The following is a 13,034-nucleotide window of genomic DNA, read 5'->3' as shown; positions in this document are numbered from 1 at the left end:
CCAGGCTTGATTGTTCCAGACCAGGGAGTATCTGAGGCAGGAGGATTACAAGTCCAGCATCTTCTGGGGTGTAGGGTGAGTTCAAGGCCAGCCTGGAAAACATAATAAGACAAAAGACCATGTCTCAAAGTGAAAATAAAACGCAGCTGGAAACACAGTCCAGTGACAGAGTGCTTGCCTAGATGAGCCATGCCTTCGATTCAGTTCCTGGAACCACGGAAGGGGGTGCAGCTAAGCGAAATCCCCTATTGCGTTTTCACTCTTTAAAAGTCTCTTTGTTTGACCTAATTGTTTTTGCTCTGTTGGTTTTTGAGACAAAGTCTCACTCTTGGTAGCCCGTGCTAACCTGAAACTTATTCTGTAACCCAGGATAGCTTTGAATTTGTAATGGTGCCATCTTTGTATTTCAGTTAGCTTAATCTAGAAAATCTCTAAGAGACAAGACATGCCCACGGGTTTGTTTCTGTGATTCTAAATCCTGTGGATTGACAGTCAAGGTCAGCTATCTGGTTACTAATGCATGCGAAGCTTGTCTGGGATTCTGGTCTGCTTCATTGGCCTACGTCTCTCTCAGCCAGCACCAAACTGCAGCTGCAAGGCTTAGCACAGCAATGATGGCTTGGTTTTTCCTTCCCTTAGAAGTTGTTCTAGGTGATGCTTGGGTCTGGATTTTTTGTTTTTATTTTTAAGCTTATTCTTGGTCCAGTTGGTTGGTGGTTTGGTTTTTAGATTTTCTATGAGAATTGCATTTAGCCTATGGAAGAGTTTGTATGGAATCTATGTCTTTACGGCATAGATTCCTATAGTGAATTCTTTCATAGAATTATTTACTGAATTCTAATGAATGCTGTGTGTCCACCGACTGAAGTGTTTCTTTCTTTCATCAGAATCTTAAGATTGTCCACAAACAAATCCTGAGATGCTTTGTTTATATCCAAGGATTTCATTTTCTTTCTGTAGTCTTAAATGGAATTTTTACTTCAATTTCCATGTGCTCATTGTTCATATAAAGAAATATCTGTTGTTTTTGCAATTGTCTTGTATGCTGTAGCTTACTAGTTTTTTTTGGGGGGGGGTTGGAGTATTTTTTGTAGGTTACATGGAATTTTCTGCATAGACAATTATGTCTTACCATCTGCCAATAAATAATATCCTCCCTTCTGGTTGCCTTTTTTCTTGCTTTATTAAAGTGGTTAGAATTTCTAGTGCTGTGCTGTGGCTTGAGAACAACTCCTTGCCCTCCTCACCACCATCTTAGGGGGAAGCATCTGCTTTTTCATTGCTAAGTACAATGGTAATGGCGTTTACTTTTAAGTACATTCCTTTTAGCAGATTGAGGAAAATTTTCTATATTTGTACACTGAAAATTTCCTTAAGGGTACACAGTGTATTTTGTAAAATGCCCCGCCTCTCTCTTTTTTCTTTTTGTAAGGTTCCTCTGTCTTACTTATGTATAGGACTATTTGCCTGCAAACATGTATATGCACCACGTGCATGCCCTGTTGGATCCCCTGGAACTGGAGTTACATATGGCTGTGAACCACCATGTGGGTGTAGGAACTGAATCCAGACGCTCTGCAAGAGCAACACTGTTGTTAACCTCTGAGCATCTTTCCAGCCCCCCTTTTTTTTTCTTTTAGAGGTTCAGGGTCCTATTTACAGTCCTGGCTGGCCTAGAACTCACTACGTAGCCCGAGCCAGCCTCTAACTCATAGAGCCCTCCAGTCTCATCCTCCCAGCTCTAGGACTCTAAGCATGAGCCACTACTCCCAGCTCAGTGCTTTTTATGGGGATAAATAAGTCATTTGGTTTTCCTCATTTAGCTTGTTGGTACATTGATGCGTTCAGATATTCAGCTACCTTACATGCCCAGAGTGACTCTCCCTTGATCACTATGCTTAGTATTTTGTTGTTGTTTTTATACTTTTTCCTGTTACTTCTTGAGTATCCTTTACTCTGTCCTCATGAGAGCTATTAGTTTATATTATTCTGGGGTTTGGGGTTTTGTTGGTTGGTTCTTGTTTGATTTGGGAGTCAAGATAATGCTGTCCTCATGAGTTGGGAACTCTTCTTTTTCTATGAAGGAAATTGTACTAAAATACCTTCTTACTAGTCTTTAGCTATTAGTTAGGATTCTATAAGAAAAGCCATCTGATAATAGAATATCTTTTAACTTACAAATCCAGCTTTGTCGATGGCCTTATGTTTTCATGGGCTGTCTACTTCATCTTGGCTGAGGTGGGTTTTGGTCATTTGTGATCTTCAAGATAGTGTTCTTCTAGGCTGACAATTTATGTATTTAAAATGGTCAGCGTGTCCCTTATACCTTTTCAGTAGCCGTGAGATCCGTAGTGATAGTTTTGGTTTCGTTTCCAGAAGAATCTGTGTGTCATCTCTCTGTCTTGTTAAAGGCTTTGAATTAGTGACCTTCATCTAAGAATCGATTTTTATCCCATTGCTTCCTTTTCTTTCTGTCTCCTGCTTGATTCCCTGTGATGTTTCGTTCACCTAAGCCTTACTCCCTCTGAAGTCTGAGGGGAGTTCTGACTTGTCTCATCATCTCACTGTGTCCAGGCATCTGCTGCCCATTCCCTGATGGCCTAGTAATGCATTCAACACTGAGGCCTCGGTAAAGCGCCTTTGTTGGCCAAGTCCAACCATAGGCTTGGTTTCTTTGGCTCAAGTGTTTAGAACCCAGGTCTCATGTGCTCTCCAGGTTCTCACTGGGATGATACGACAAAACTTTGGTGTGTGCATCACCTCTCAGGAGCTCTCTTAAAGTGAGCACTGGATGGTGCTGGCATTTCCTCTTTATGGCCCTACAGGCCTTGAGTATTGGTGATGGTGGGTCCTGCCTGAATAGATCAGGCGCTTCCTTTTCAGACAGCCACCCTCTATGAAGCCATTGAAACCTTTTAGGTAAAGAACACCTTCTTAGAAGGTGGACAGCTTCATTTCCAGTATGACGATCTCTAGAGACTCAAGGTTCTTAGATTGGCTCTGCCCAAAGCCTCAAGTTCCTGACTTTACTGACCGGAACCTTTGCCTTATGATCCTTTGCATGGTCACGTTCCCTGGAGTTGAGCAGTAGTTGATGCGGTGTGAGAACTGGAGTCCAGCACCCACATAAACCTGTGTTGGTGTTGCAGCCCGCCTATAACCCTAGCCCCAGGAGTTAGAGATGGAACCCCAGAGCAAGCCGAGCAGCCAGTCTAGCTGAACTGGTGACTCTAGGTTCCAGCGAGGAACCCTGCCTCAGTATAGAAGGCCAGGGAAGACGTACACTGTTAGCCTCTGGGCACACACATTTACGCACACACGTGCATCCCATACACATTCCAACAGGCGCCCACAGCTGCGCACACACACACACACACACACACAAAGAAGTCAAGATACTTTTACCTGGTATATGGCTTGCTGGCCTCTGTATCTAGGCTTCAGCCACATGTTTCAGCTCATGAGCAAATGATTCCTTTAGGATCACCACAGACATTCTCTTGCTGTGTCTTGATCTGAGATTGGAACACTAAGCATGTCTGGGTTTTGGTTAATTGGTTGGTTGGTTGTTTCTGGTTCTCTTCAGTCAGAAAAGGCCATCTTGCCCTCAGGCTTTGACCTCACCCTGGTGCCATAACTATTGAGTGTTCCAAGCACTTGGTCTCCCAGAGCCTTGCCATCCACTGTCACCCTGTCTGACACTTTGAGTGCCGATGGTCAGCAGTGCAATGTCAAGGCCGTCTGCAGAGGTTTCTTTCCAGGACCACAGAGAACGGCAGAGATAGGATCAGGTGCTGCGCAGTCCGCACAGGCTGTCCTGTGACAACAGCACACTCTTCTCCCCTCACCAGAGGATGGCTCTCTGGGTGGGAGGAGAAGGCCTCTGAGAGCCTGCCCTGTCCAGAGCACATGGGGAGCCCCAGGGAGCTCATGACGCATCGTGCAAAGGTGCCCAAGCAGGAGTTTGAGAAGAGCTTCTCTCTTATGTAAGGCCTTTGAGTCACATCAGCAGATTCTGAAATTAATTCTCTGAGCAATCTGTGTGAGTGTATTAGTAGGAAAAATTCCTTCAAATGATAGTACATAAACCGGTCATGCTTTTTAGTTTCTTTATAGATGTTTATTGTCGTTTTGAGACAGGCCCTGTCTCTGTAGCCCAGGCTACCCTGGGACTCATTGTAGTCCTCCTGCCTCAGCCGTCCAGGTACTGGGACTATAGATGTGAAACACTGTACTTAGCTGTGACTTTTATAATGTACCTCAAATTCTTTGATTGCCCTGTAAGCTTTAGAAGATGGAAACGCTTTTCCCTTAGCTGTTAATAGGGATGGTGTGTCATCCAAACCCCACTGACGGAGGGAGCACACGTGCACACACATGCCTGACCTGCTGCCTGGACTTGACTTGAACACCACATCTTACATCGTAGGTCTCTATAATGCAGCCTACTCTTCATGCCTCGTCACTTCTTCTAACAAAGAAAGACTGTCTCCAGTGGGGAGGAACCAGAGCTTCACTCCTGAGCTAACCGCGCTCCTCTCTCCCTCCATCCCCCAGGAGGACAACTGTTGGCTTCGTGGCTTACTGCTGCTCCACCCAGTGTCTGCAGACCTTTGACCTGCTGGGTTGATAAACACTCAAGAGCTTCAGGAGCACTGGCAGCTCACACTGCAGCTGCCTGCTGCCGTCCAGCGTGTGTGGCCGTGCCAGGAGAGTCCAGCCAGGCGGAACAGACCCTTCCATCCTGTCCTCTCCTGTGCAGTGCGGGGGCATGCCGAACTCTCTGGACATGTCCTGATTGGGCTTCACAACTAAAAGGCCTTCACCCTTCCCACAAGTTGGAATATATCCTCCCCCAAATTAAGAACGTTTTGTCTTCTGTGTTTTTCTTTTTATGTGAGTGTGTCTCATACATAAACTATTTAGTCAGATGAGCTTCCCACGTCTAATTTAAAGCGAGCTGCTGTTCCCTGAAGAACTCTTAATTTGATAATAGAACCAAATTAACTGTTGGCCAACATACCTTTGGTGATGATCCTTCTGCCTTTCCCCAGACAATTATTTCCCTCGAGATTATTCTCAGGGCTTCTCCATTGGAAACTTGTCAGTTTCTAAAACCCCAGCAACCCCACAGCTTCTGCAGGGCGGAGGCGCAGCAGACTCCAGAGCACACTCCTCTAGAGAGTCCCTGCCTTCTTTCTAAGTGTTGCAACCTATGAAGACATTTTCCGAGAGGGTTTAAAAACTAAAGTGTAGATACTAATTAAATACTCTCTTGTTTAAAACTACTACAGGAAAACAAGTTTTGAAATGTTTGGGCTTTTTGCTAAGATTTTTTTTATATACATAATTGGCAAGTTTGAGGCCCTGATCGATCCTCCACTGTGGATGAGGCTCAGCAATATTTACTCATATGTGAAACCGTCCTCATCTTGACCGTGAATTCTCACTGGGACAACAGCAGTGAGCGGGGCTACACTCCACCTCCAGCTTTTGCAACGTCCACGACCTTCCCCTTGCAGAGAGACACTCACTTTGTGGGGGATGCACTGATTTCATCTTCCTTTGGAAGGATGGCATTTTAATCTGCTTTGCTTCCAGATGTTCATCTGGTTGCCGTGGAGTGGTTCTTTTTTTCTGAGGGGGAGGGAAAGTTCTGTATAATTTATATAAGACAAGGTTGAGAGGAGAACCAAGGAGGGTTGCTTGGTGGAAAAGCTATTTCCAAAAAAAAAAAAAAGAAAAACACGTGGTTGGTGACATTTTATTAGCCAGCCTAACTGTAATTCTAGGCTCTAACGGTGCCAAAAATCCTCCATAGTTACTGACAAACGTGTGATCTCTTTGCAGTCACACCACCTGCTGCCCAAAACGCAGACTCTCCAAGTAATGGCAGAGGCAGAAAACGGCCATGCATGCCAGCTGTAGCGTCCCTGTTCCTACTTCCTCCCATCCCTTTCATAACGTGGTCTGTGCAGTCTTAACATTTCAAAGGCCTAGCGTACAATAGGATCTGAGGGTCTGGATCAAATGCACCACTCCTTTTATCCTTTAGAAGAATGGACGTTTCAGCATAACCCCGACATGTACATAAGTTGGAGGGAGAAAAATGTGACCTGAAGCTTCACATATGTGTTTGGCTTAAGTCACTGTTACCTACCACATGAACGGCAGTCAATACCTGGCCACATCTTTCTGTTTCACCCAGTGCTATATCGTATGTCTCGAGTGGAGCCATGAAAAGTGCCACCCAGATACTCAGGAATTCTCATGGAGACAATGAGGTGTGGGATACTTTTGTTTCACCTTGTTTAAATTTTTACAATGTTACCTGAACGGCAGTGTACTGTCCAGCAGCAGTAGGCTGGGCAGAGAGCCTCTAGGCTGTCAGTCTTAACCTGGGTTGGGAACAGCATTCTGTGCTTCACTCATGAGAAAGAACTTAAGGTGGTTTCCCCGGTGCTGTTCCTCATGGAGACTTTGTGCGGATGCGCTGATGTCATTGTCAACCTTTTGGTGTTATAAACAACTCTTGTCAACTGGAGAAGACTTGCCTCTATGTTGTGTTCTCCAGTTGTGTCCAACGCTTTGGGCAAAAAAGAAGACTCGTGCTGTGTCTTCTTTGCTCCCTCCCTTTCTTTCATGGGGAGCCTATCCTGAGCACGGCACATGCTGGGTAAGCACTCCATCGCTGAGCTAGACCCCCAGCCCTGTTTGTTGCTGTTTTTCCTGATCAGGCGGACAGATACTGCACAGAGGAACAGTAATGAGACGAAGGAACTCCTTGGAAGGTAGAATGTTTTCTGGTCAATTCTCCTCTTCAGCTCGCGTGGGTGACTAGTGCCAAGCTGGAAGCTAGGGTAGCCTCAAGGATGGATCCTTCTATGATGCGTGAGAGAGCCACGGCACCCTTTTTAGCTGATTCCACATCAGTGTTCTTCAGTAGGATTGTCACCATATCAAATAGTCGTGATTATATAACACTGTGCAAGTGAAAGTGTTGTATCTTCAATGTATATATGTGTGTGTGCTCATATATGTGTATATATATACATTATGTACGTGTATGCAACTTTTTCACTTGTACATATGTGTGCACATATATATTGCATATATATAATTTTTTGCTGTTTGACAGTTTCATACATTTCTATTGTGACTTTCATTTGCTCCCAATGGAGCCCTTCTTTTCACCAAGTCCCCTTCTGCTTCCATGTCTTCTGTGCGTGGCCTCCTGCGTGTGATTAGTTCCTTGTTTGAGTAGGGGGTCACCCACTGGAGCAAGGGTAACTCATCAGTGGCACCACCTCTGTAGACAATGACACCCCTGGGGACAGCCTTCAAGTCTCAGTTGCTCGGGGGAGGGCCGGGTTGGCTCTCCTGCATCCACAGCGAAGCACTGACCGCTCCAGTTCTACAAATGCCCCTTTTTAAGAACACAGAAGAGCCCTGATGGTAGCCCACTCTGATGGTAGAGGAAAGCGATGAACCACACTTGCTATCTGGTTCTGTTTTAGAAACATCTCTTGGTCATTGCCATGAGCACTTACTCTGGCCTTCCACACACAGCTCGCTGTGTTAACACCCATCTCACATTGTCTCACACTGAGTATTCCAACTTAAAATACGGTCTAAGAAAAAAAGCCTTACCACTCTACAAATTCCACAGTAATTTCTTTGAAATACATGAGCACTGCACAGTCTCTGGGAGCTTTCAAAGCTAGCTTTGAAATTAGTAGTAAAATTAAACTTCTCAACTTGAAAACTCAGACCTTACTTTGACTATAAGTAGTTTAAGTGTGATAAATGTCTCAGTGGAAACGAAAACATCTTTAAAGTTATGAGCATGGATTGCTAATGGATGAACAGCACCCAAGCTCCTGCAATTGGATACCGAGCCATAACAGACTCATTTAATATTTGTGTACCTTTATAGAAGACTGGGCCTTCATAGTATTTTTATTCTTTGTGGCTCCCGTCTACCGTGTTTGTCCCAGGGAACCTCGCTGGACTGCTCCAGGGACTCTGCACGTCTTGCCTTTTCTTTAGGCAGGGCGGCTACAAGACCAGTACTCCTGCAGATATAGCTCCGTGTCGAAACCCAAGTCTGACTGTCCCTATCCAGGAAGTGCCTCCCAGTGACATCAGCTGGTAGATCTAAGTGGTGAGGGTGTCTGTGCCAAAGAGATTGAGCATAGCCCAGCAACTGTCATCCTCAGGAAAAGACGGTGCTTCACAGTCTAAGATGCTCTTTGAAGCTTGACTACGTGGTCCTTTGTACTCCAGAGACTCAGAGTGCTGGCAGTCAGAGCAGACGCGGGACAGGGGGTGGGCCTTTGGAGATCATTTCTGCATGTAATTAAGACACAATGGTTACTGGGGTTGGGTTGGGTTTCTTTGGTTTTGTCACCTTACTGTAAGGATATAATTAACTTTTCTATCTTCATTAAAGAATATCAAATTTTGTTTTTCATACTGTCCTAAGGGTGTGGGTGTGTGTTTGTGCATACATTTACATAGAACATGGTCATTGTCTAAAATGTATAGTCTAGTTTGACCACATGATCATGGAATAATTGTTATTTATAGAATATAATTGAACTTAAATTATGTGAATGCTCAGAAATGTAGATGTCCTCATTGTTTCAACCAAATTTACTTTGTTAAAAGAAAGGGGACTTTATTTATTTATGTGAAGGCCAGTAAAATGGTGGGTGGAAGCCATCTGATAGTTCTCCATACAGCGTAAAAGCAAAGAGAAAATCCTCCAGAATGTTGGGATCTACTTTTCCCAGAATTCAACAGTAATTACTAAAATGTGCAGCAATCCAAGGCATGTGTGTTTATTAAGAGAGGTGAGTTCAACAGAATAGTGGGCCTTGGAGTATAATAACTGGCCCGTTCCCATCTCCACCGCAGGACACAGACCGAACCAGCAGCTCCATGGGAGCCACGCAGAGGGGCGGGGTGAGCGGTCATTTCCAGACTATTGTCACGTGATCTGCTTGCCACCCTTTAGATGTCACCTCTAAGAGTGCTCTTACTTGACTGGAGCTTTGTCAGGTGTGACGAAGCTTTACCTCTATCGCATGTGCTGGGATATCTTCAGGGAATTGGTTAGCGTGTGACTGTTTGAACTAGCAGAGAGCCTGTGGAAACAGCAATGGGCTAAGACCGAGTGGAGAGCCTGTGGGAACAGCAAATAGGCTAAGAACGAGTGGAGAGCCTGTGGGAACAGCAATAGGCTAAGACCCCGTGGAGAGCCTGTGGAAACAGCAATGGGCTAAGACCCCATGGAGAGCCTGTGGAAACAGCGATAGGCTAAGAATTTCCAAGGAAAGCTGGGGAATGAGGCAGCCAGGGGTCAGACAGTCACGCACATATGCAAGACTGAGCACGTCCAAAGGGTCCTCCCCTGGCTCAGGAGGACCTGATAGCATCCTGAGCGCTCATCTCAAGTTGCCCCTGAGGCTCTGGGAAAGCAGACAAGCCAAAGGCAGTGCTGTCACCTCTGACTGAGTGCGGAAGGATTGTCCCTGTAAGCACTCAGCGCCCTGAGCACGTACGGGGAGTCTCACTGATTCAGGTAGACAAATCTCCGTCCTTTCATCATCTGGTCACGGAACTACCAGAGCAGACACTTGAGTGCGTGGCCCACAGAGAATGCAGACCGCTGAACTCTAGGAGACTCACTAAGACCCAAAGGCTTCTACAACTGCAATAAACCTCACAGGGAGCTGAGAAAATAGGATTTCTGTCCCCACAGTGTCCCGTAAAGTATCCGGTTTCCCAACGCTCCCTGCCCCCCAAAAACGAAGTCTTTAAAAAAAGTATATGAGTTATATGGGTTCCATGGTGGGAGCCAGGGGTGGAGCTCCTCTGGTAGGGTGCTGGCCCTGCATGTATGGAGTCCTGGGTCCCATGGTGGCTGATGTCTGCAATCCCACCACTCGGGAAGGAGACGCAAGAGGTCAGAAGTATGAGTTTGTCCTCAGTTACATAGAATTCCAGGCCAGCATGGGTTACCTGTCTTTAAAAACAAAGGTGGGAGAGTGTGAAACTGATGTTTTACTAAATGTCGATTCTGAAGTTGAAAGCACTAAAACGGAAACTTATCGTGGCCCCAACACTGCATCTGAGCTGCCGGAAGAATGATAAAACTCAAATATAGGTCATTTCAGATTATCCAGTTCCAAAGGACAGAAACAAACAAACAAAAAACAGAGTGAAGAAAAATAGTCTCAGAGGCCTGTGGAATATGACCAAGCACTGGAACTTATGCTTGATTGGACTCTTTAAAATAGGGAAGACAAAAAGATGTTTAATGGCCAAGGACTCCAATTGGGTGTCAGTCACTGATTTGCAACTCAAGAAGCTCAGTGTGTACCACAAAGGAGAAGTCCAAAGAGTCTCATGACTGGGCACGTCATCACGTTGTCCACGACAGACCTGAAATAGGGAAGTCGTCGCTCAAACTTTGGGTGGTCTTCACCAAAAGCATGGAGACCGGAAGGTAGTGGAATGACATACCCAAGTACAGAGAGTAAATGACTATCAAATAATTCAGTGTCCACCTCAGAGGCCAAGGGTTTGGTTGTGGTGGATAGAGTTCTTCACTGGTAAATCCTTCCATTTAGGCAACTTACAGAATGAGAAAAGATCTTCAGCAACCCCACATCATAGAATGGATAATGAAAATGTGGTACATTTACACAATGGAGTACTACACAGCAGAAAAAATAATGACATCTTGAAATTTGCAGGAAAATGGATGGAGCTAGAAAACATCATATTGGATGAGGTAACCCAGACCCAGAAAGACAATTATCATATGTACTCACTCATAAGTGACTTTTAGACATAAAGCAAAAAAAAAAACCTAGCCTACAATTCATAATCCCAAAAGAAAACCAGCTTACAAACCACAATCCCAGAGAACCTAGACAACAATGAGGACCCTAAGAGAGACACACATGGATCTATTCTACATGGGAAGTAGAAAAAGACAAGATCTCCTGAGTAAGTTGGGAGCATGGGGACCATGGGAGAAAGTAGAGGGGGAAGGGTGAGGAAGAGGAGGGGAGCAGAGAAAAGTATAGCTCAATAAAATCAATAAAAAAGAGAAAAAAAGAATATTTAGCACTGATTATGGACAAATTCTTACAAATTATAGAAAATACCCTTGCCAATTCATTCTTCTGGACAATTATTATATACCGTTTGACAAAGTAAAAGTATCTATAGGCCAATTATCACCTACTATGGATGCAGTACTCAACAAGAAATTAACAAAATCCAGCAAGATATAGAAAGGATTATACACCATCACCCAATAGGATACAAAATTCAATGCACAAAAAAAAATTTCAGTCTGTATACTACATTACATTATTAATATATAGGACAAAAACCGTTTTCCTAACAGCTACAGAAAAAGATTTAGCATTTGACAGACATTCAACACACTTTCTTCATGAACACATCCACAAAATAAAAATGGAAGAACTTCCTCAGCCAGATAAACGCAAGCTATGAAAACTCATAGTTAATGTTTTAGCGGTGAATGGTAAACTATCGTTGCCCCTCTACCTCCTGAAAGCAGGAGGAGACAACAATAATCCGCTCTCAGTATCTGTTCAACCTGGAGGTTCTAGCCAGAGATTGGATGAAATGAGGGAATAATCGGCATTCGGATCGGAAAAGAAAAAACTTATTTGCAGGTGACATGCTCTCGCACAGAGAAAATGTTATGGGAGCCATGCATGGTGGTGTGTACCTTTAATCCTAGTACTCCAGAGGCAGAGGCAGTTTGAGGCCAGCCTGGGCTTACATAGTCAGTTCTAGACCAGCTAGAAGTACATAGAGAGACCTTGTCTCAAAAAAAAAAATCCCTTCCCCTCCCTCCATATACATATTTCCATAAGGAAACATATATGTATATATCCATAAGAAAACGATTTTATATATAGATATATATCCATAAGAAAAATATTATGTATGTGGATATATCTATTAGGAAAATATTGTGTATATATGTGGAAATACACATGTACATAATAAGCTATTGTATATATGTATATGATATATATATGGAGAGACACATATCCATAAGAAAACTATTCGAGATAACAAATTTGTGTCGGTCAAGACAAGATTAATACAGAAAAATCAACTGATTTCTTGTATACTATTACTGAACAACCTCCAAAAGAAATTAAGACAATTCCATCTGCAGTTTTATCAAAAAGAATAAATATTTGGCAATAAAACTAACAAAAGAAGCCAAGACTCATGCAATAAAAATCACAACACATTGAAGAAGCTAAAGATACATAGGTAATCCCTCATGCTAGGAGACAGGACTCTTTGGGTGGCATCACTCCCCAAATCAATTTGTAATTCAGTTAATTTGTCAATACACTGGGTGTACATTTGTCATAAAAAACAAATTAAGACTGTGGAAACATCTTGCGTATCAAAATATGAGGTTTCACCCTCCTCAGTTTCAAAGCTGCAATACCAAAGCAATAACCACATAAAGATATGCATATAATTATGATGAATTCAAGCTTCCAGAAATCTCTGTATGATCAACTTAATTTTGGCAGTGGTTCCAAGACAGTTTGAAGAGAGAATTTGTGGCTTTTTCATAATAATGGCCTTTTATCGTAATACTGTTATGATGGTCATATGTAACAAAACAAAATCAGACTGCAACCTCATACCATATCCAAAAAATTGTCCTAAGTGGATCATAGACTGCAATTTAGAAACTAAAATAAAATAAAGCTCTTAGAAGAAAATGAAGGAATAAACCTTCATGCCATTGGGTTTCATGCAGAACAAAAAAGATGAATTCTACTTCATCAAAAATTTTTAAATGCCTCAACTCATGCTGCCAAGAAAGCAGAAGGACAGTCACATATTGTCTGAATGTTCTCAGGCCAGACATCTGATAAGGGTCGAGTATCCAGAACTGTTTCTCTCTCTCTCTCTCTCTCTCTCTCTCTCTCTCTCTCTCTCTCTCTCTCCCC

The 13,034-nt window shown here is 43.5% G+C and overlaps 1 protein-coding gene across 4 annotated transcripts in view; it reads left to right on the top strand.

Moving 5' to 3' along the window:
- Lrrc28 (leucine rich repeat containing 28) overlaps positions 1-5,746 on the top strand; it is a 107,968-nt gene extending 102,222 nt beyond the window's left edge. For 3 of the 4 annotated variants that reach the window (XM_075952897.1, XM_075952899.1, XM_075952898.1), the window contains exon 9: positions 4,558-4,879. In XM_075952897.1, coding sequence (XP_075809012.1) covers positions 4,558-4,630 — 73 coding nt within the window. In that variant the 3' untranslated portion in view covers positions 4,631-4,879. Of the gene's footprint in view, positions 1-4,557 lie in introns of all 4 variants that reach the window. The other variant, XM_075952896.1, reaches the window with a different exon arrangement.
- The last annotated feature ends 7,288 nt before the right edge of the window (positions 5,747-13,034 follow it).

The sequence above is a fragment of the Microtus pennsylvanicus genome, chromosome 18 (assembly GCF_037038515.1).
Source record: "Microtus pennsylvanicus isolate mMicPen1 chromosome 18, mMicPen1.hap1, whole genome shotgun sequence".
In the NCBI taxonomy this organism is placed as follows: Eukaryota; Metazoa; Chordata; class Mammalia; order Rodentia; family Cricetidae; genus Microtus; species Microtus pennsylvanicus.
Note: the sequence above shows the minus strand (reverse complement) of the source record. Positions and strands in the feature narration are given on the sequence as shown.